Consider the following 5,815-nt stretch of genomic DNA (forward strand, 5'->3'; position numbering starts at 1 on the left):
CTCCCTGGTGCTCCCGCTGCTGGCTCACAGGTCTCTCCGCCCGCAGCCACCCGGAGGAAGCTGTTTGAACTGGCCAGGGCCTTCTCAGAGAAGACCAAGATGAGGAAGTCAAAGAGGAAACACTTGTTGAAGCATCAGTCATATCCTTTCTGGCCTGGCCCTGGGGGGGAGTGGTGGGTCCTAAGGGCACCGGGACCCTGGGCTGGGCTCCCCCAGGCTGCACATTCCCTCAGCCCTGGGCCCTGGCTCTGCGGCCCTCCCCTCTCCCTGAGTCCTGCTGCCAGCCTGCTGCCCCTTCTCTCTGTGCCCATCGCCACCACCATGACCAGGCCTGGGGAGAGGGCCAGCATCCCCCGCCCCCCCCTCCTCCTGGAGGCTTAGAATTGTCCTACAGCTTTTGTGCTTTTTGCCTGGAGTAAACGACATCTTGGTAGAAAACATGGTGGTTCCGCTGAAATCGGCAAACCTTTCCCTAGTTTCTCCAGTTGAACTGATCCCCAGATCTCTCTGCCTCATTCCAAGCAGGTTGGCCCTGCCTTCTCACTTTCACTTCCTGGAGTAAAGATGAGGATTTCCACATTTTCACCCAGACTCCCATCCATGATTGTCAAATAGGTCCCAGGGTATTAGAAGCTGAACAGCCAAAGGGGAACAGGGAGCGAATCGCTTCCCTGTTACCAGAGGGGAGGTAGGGAGGGTCAGGGCCTGGCTGCCCAGCTGAAAGGAACGGAGTCTGGGGGAGTTCTTGGAGGGGGGTGTTGGGGGATAAGGCTGGTGTGGTGGAAGCTTCCTGAGCTTGGAGCGGGTGGTGGAGGACTAAGGGCAGGGAGTTGGAGTCCTATGGCAGTGCCCACCCATCCCTGGGACAGTTTTCCTGAATGGCCGGGCAGGCTGGGGGCTGCTGCGTCAACAGCCAATCTCCTGGACGACGTGGAGGGCCACACCTGTGGTAGGCACGGAGGGCGGGGTGGCTTGATCTCGAAGTTGCCTGTGGTCAGTGGCCCTCCAAGAAGAGGGCCTGGGTGTTTCATGGGTGACACACCAAGGATTTGGGGGGGCAGGTGACCCAAAGAGATGGGTCCTCCCACTTAGACCATGTTGCCTCTCCCTTCCTCCCACCCCTGAAAGGGAGCCCCGGCCACACCTCCACCTAGATCTCTACCTGGAGCACAGAGAGCCAGGTGCTGTTGCTAGGCAGTAGTCTCTGCAGTGTCGGGGGCAGACAGGCTTCAACTTGAGAACCAAGCTCCGGGCAGGTTCAGTCTCTGGGCCCAAGGCCTTTAGCATTCATCCAGTCCCTCCCAGAGGCCACACGGACAGAAGACACTGCCTCAGAGCCCACTATGCCTCTGAGAGAGGGACCTTCGGTGGTCAGGAGACATCCAGAAACAAGGGCTTGAGGGGCCTTGGAGGTCACTGGATAGTCCCATTTCATAGATGAGGAAACTGAGGGAAAATCTTGTCCAAGGTCGTGGAGCTCAGGGATGGAGCCAGGCTGGCAGACCGGTGTCCTCATCTGCCCTGTGCCCTGCTGCCTTCTCACCAGACCCACACATCCCCCTCCCCTGGGGTCAGCATGTGCCCCTGCTCAGCCTGGGAACATGCCTGGCTGAGCCAGGACCTGCGGGTGGAGGATGAGGGTGGAGGATGAGGCAGCTTCCCTCTGCTTTTCAGATGAAGACTTCCGGGGCAGGCGGCAGGAGGTGCCCAAGGTGGAGGAAGCCCTAAGGGAAGGACAGTAAGAGGTAAGACCTGGAGCCACAGCTGCCCAGGGCTGCCCGCCCCACACCTTGGATGCCTTTGCAGGAGTCCAGAGGCATCAGGAAACTGGACGGGGCAGGCCCTGAGTTTCTTCCCTCCTCGTTGTGGCAGGGGACACGAGCTTCTGTTGGACACTAGTCTTTTGCATTTCTTTTACGTATTTATTTATTTCATGAAGGATAATTAATCATACCTGCCAATGCCAGATGCTGGAAACGGGGGAAAAAAATCAGCGTTACTCTCCAATAGTTTACAGCCTCGTTGAGAAAACAGTCCAGGACACACACAGCACGCTGAGAGGACAATGTAAAAAAGACAGGGATGGCCCACCCTGGCCATGCACACACACAACTCTCCCAATGGCTGCTGGGGTGGGTGGGGTAGCATTTGCCACAAGCAGATGAGGAAACAGCCCCTCTCAGGTCAGCTCTGATTCTGGTGGGGCAGGCCCTGAGTTTCTTCCCTCCTCATTGTGGCAGGGGACACGAGCTTCTGTTGGACACTAATCTTTTGCATTTCTTTTACTTATTTATTTACTTATTGGATGAAAGATAATCATACCTGCCAATGCCAGATGCTGGAGACAGGAAAAAAAAATCAGCATTACTCTCCAATAGTTTACAGCCTCGTTGAGAAAACAGTCCAGGACACACACAGCACGCTGAGAGGACAATGTAGAAAAGACAGGGATGGCCCACCCTGGCCGTGCACACACACAACTCTCCCATGGCTGCTGGGGTGGGTGGGGTAGCATTTGCCACAAGCAGATGAGGAAACAGCCCCTCTCAGGTCAGCTCTGATTCTGGCTGGAGCCCTGGCCGCAGGCTGCTTTTCTTCCTCTCCTCCTGTGCATCCCTGGGGGAGAAAGCAGGGAATGTCACTTCCTCCAGGACTCAGGAGCACCTGTCCCTCTTCCAGCCCCTTCCCCCAGGTGCTGTCCTGTCCCCTTGTTTCTTGAGCTGACGGTGTGGCAGGTACGGCCGTTTCAGGCTTCGCAGGAATACGTGCTACCCTCAGGATAGTTGCGGAGGTGGCGAGGCAAACCAGCGCGCAGAGGACACAGCCAGGAAGTTACCAGTGCCCTGTCCCTGCAGCCTGGGCGCCTGGCCTCCACGTCACCTCTAGTGACTCCCCACCACACCCTCCACCAGGCACTTCCCTCAGGCTTTCCTCACCCACGTTGCTGCACCCACACTTCTCACTTCTCCAGAAGGCTCCCATAAAGCCACGGGAAAGGCCCCCACTCCCCCTCGGTGCTGCTGTCTCCTTCCCATGGGTCCCCAGGGAAAACATGTACCGTCCAAAGCCACTCCCGCACAGGACCTAGCCCATCATTTCCCTCCTGAGTCTTCCAGCTTTTCCCTTTCCAGCTCCTTCCTCAAGTCTGCGCCCTCCTCTTCCCCATCTTAAAAATCACCCAACTTGCAAAAGAGTGGCCTCCTCCTTCACCCACTGCAGGCTGGCAGGCCCTCCCACTCCCTAGATTGGCACCTGCCAGGTCAGGCCTCCTCCTGTGCTGTGTCCTCTGGTGCTCTCTTCTGCACGCTGTACCCATGTCTTTCTTGAAACTGCCCTCCCTTGGTTCCCATGGCCCCAGAACCCTGAGATCTATCTTCTCAGGGTCCTTTTCCGTCTCCCATTACTCCTCCTACTCCCTCAATCCTAGCTCTCCTGGTAGCTCTGCCCTTGACCCTCTTTGAAATCTCACGCCTGCCCTGGCCGGTGTTGCTCAGTAATCAGAGCATCGACCTCACACACCAAAGGGTCCCAGGTTCAATTCCCCATCAAGGGCACATACCTGGGTTGTGGGTTCAATTCCTGGCCCTGGTTGGGGTGCAAGCAGGAGGCAACCACTTGTGTCTCTCGCATATCGATGTCTCTCTCTCCCTCCCTCCTTTACACTCTCTCTAAAAGTCAATGGGAAAAATATACTCGGGTGAGGATTAACAAAAAAATAGAGAGAGAGAGAGAGAGAGAGAAGGAGAGAGAGATATCTTTTCACTCGCCATGGCATGGCCACCACCCTCTTTTACAGTAACAGTAATACTTTTGTGCATTTGGCTCCAAAATCTGAATCTCCATCTCAGCTCCATAACCCCAGCTATGCCCACGATTGTCTTTCTAGCTCTAGATGTCCACGCACTGAAGGCCCATCTCTCCCCCTGACTTCCCCACGTCATTTCTCTTACTTTTTCCTTCTCGTCACCTGGCTAACAGCCACTGGTCTCTTCACCGCCCCTACTCTGTTCACTCCATCACCAGAACACTTTAGTTCATTTATCCTTGCTCTCTGCCATGGGTCTTCTGAGTCCTAAAGGTTTATGAACTCCTCAGACTGGACCGTGGGGCCTACTGAATTCTGACCCCCATTTACTTTTCTGCTGCTACCGAGGCTTCTAGTCCGGCTCATCCGAGCTCCTGCTGTACCACAGAGGGCTGGGCACTTCGCCTCCTCTCAGCCCTCCCATTCAGCGGCTTCCCCCGGAATTCTAGTCCCCCACTCCATCTCTAGCTGCCAGAGTCCCTGGTGTTCTGCAAGTTAGACCATTTCTAGGAGCTTGGATGTATGTATTTGTGTGTGTGTGTGTGTGTGTGTGTGTGTGTGTGTCCAGGCAGAGTTCCAAGGCTGACACAGTCCTCAGAGGAAGGAGAGGGTTTCTGTCTTTGGTAGCTTCTGTCCAAAACCATCTCTCCAGGAACCAGTGGTGAAGGACCACGTTCTAGTCCCTCTCTAGCTGCCAGAGTCCCTGGTGTTCTGCAAGTTGGACCATTTCTAGGAGCTTGGGTGTGTGTGTGTGTGTGTGTGTGTGTGTGTGTGTGTGTGTCCGTCCAGGCAGAGTTCCAAGGCTGACACAGTCCTCAGAGGAAGGAGAGGGTTTCTGTCTTTGGTAGCTTCTGCCCAAAACCATCTCTCCAGGAACCAGTGGTGAAGGACCACGGGGCTTCACCGGAAAAGACTTCCCCATCCCTTCTCCTTACCAGATGACAGTTCCTCCTCGCTGGAGATGATCTGACCCGGTGGAGGCAGCCGGAGAGCAATACCGGCCCCCAGTTGAAGAGCCTAGCTGCAGCCGGACAGACGGACAGATGGTGCTTGAGTACCCAGGCCCAGCGATTCTCCGGCCACAGTCCAGCCGAGCCACTGCCACTTTCAATGGGACTTAGAACTTCGGAGTTGCATGCTGTGATTGGAGGAAGGACCTGGAAGGAGGGTGGGGGGCGGCGGGAGGGTGGTGATTGGCCAACCAGGGCCCCTTTTGTAGCCAGTCTGTTCTATGGGCAATGAGTGGAAATGCAGGATCCAAACCCCTTCTTTAAAAAAAAAAAAAAAATCCAGAAACAGGCAAAGGTTGGAGCGCCACAAAGGGCAGGATGACTCTCCCAGAGGCTCTTGGGCCTGATGGTGGAGCCCCTGCCCCCCAGCCTTTCCTGTCATCCCTGCTGGGCCACAGACACTGCCTGATCCCCTACCCCATCCCCAGCTCCCTCTGGGCGCTTGAGCCCTTGAGTCCCATTGTCTTCTATGGCACAGCCCCTGCACAGAGCGCCAGGTGGGAGAGCCCGGGCCCCCTCTGAGGGGTGATGGGCCACTAAAGAGAGGCATCTGCTGACTACCCTCCTGGGCCCCTCAGGCTGCCTCCTTAGGGGCTGGCACGACCCCCAGCAGGGATGGGGAGGTGGCCGCCCCGGAGCTGGAGGACCTAGTTAGGCAGGAGTGGTGTGGGGCAAGGGGACGAGGCCGTCAGCCCGGGGCGGGGGGAGGGGGCGCCTGGGGCAGAAGGGCTTGCTGGGTGCCCCTGTCGAGACCCCAAGATCCAGGTGAATGATCCCAGGAGGAACAGGAGAACTCCGCTTCTGCGAACCTTACCCGGCGTCAACCACTGCCAATGGGAGGGATGAGAGCGCGCCGACCTCTCCTCTGGGGAGACGGGGATCCTGGGCAGCCCGGGGTGTGAGTCACCTCCTCTCCCCGCCCCACCCCGGACTGTGGAAGCAGCCCAGCCGCGCGGGGGCTGGGAGTGCGCGAGCCAGGCTTTTGCGGGGCCGGGTGGCC

The 5,815-nt window shown here is 57.2% G+C and overlaps 1 protein-coding gene across 1 annotated transcript in view; it reads left to right on the forward strand.

Annotated features, from left to right (window-relative positions):
- Nucleotides 1-5,093, forward strand: part of CUEDC1 (CUE domain containing 1) — a 22,338-nt gene extending 17,245 nt beyond the window's left edge. Inside the window, exons 8-11 of the mRNA XM_005872561.1 lie at nt 47-140; nt 891-949; nt 1,675-1,745; nt 4,744-5,093. Coding sequence (XP_005872623.1) covers nt 47-140; nt 891-949; nt 1,675-1,742 — 221 coding nt within the window. The 3' untranslated portion in view covers nt 1,743-1,745; nt 4,744-5,093. The remainder of the gene's footprint in view (nt 1-46; nt 141-890; nt 950-1,674; nt 1,746-4,743) is intronic.
- Nucleotides 5,094-5,815: the final 722 nt, after the last annotated feature.

Source organism: Myotis brandtii, unplaced genomic scaffold, assembly GCF_000412655.1.
Source record: "Myotis brandtii unplaced genomic scaffold, ASM41265v1 scaffold383, whole genome shotgun sequence".
NCBI classification, from domain to species: Eukaryota; Metazoa; Chordata; class Mammalia; order Chiroptera; family Vespertilionidae; genus Myotis; species Myotis brandtii.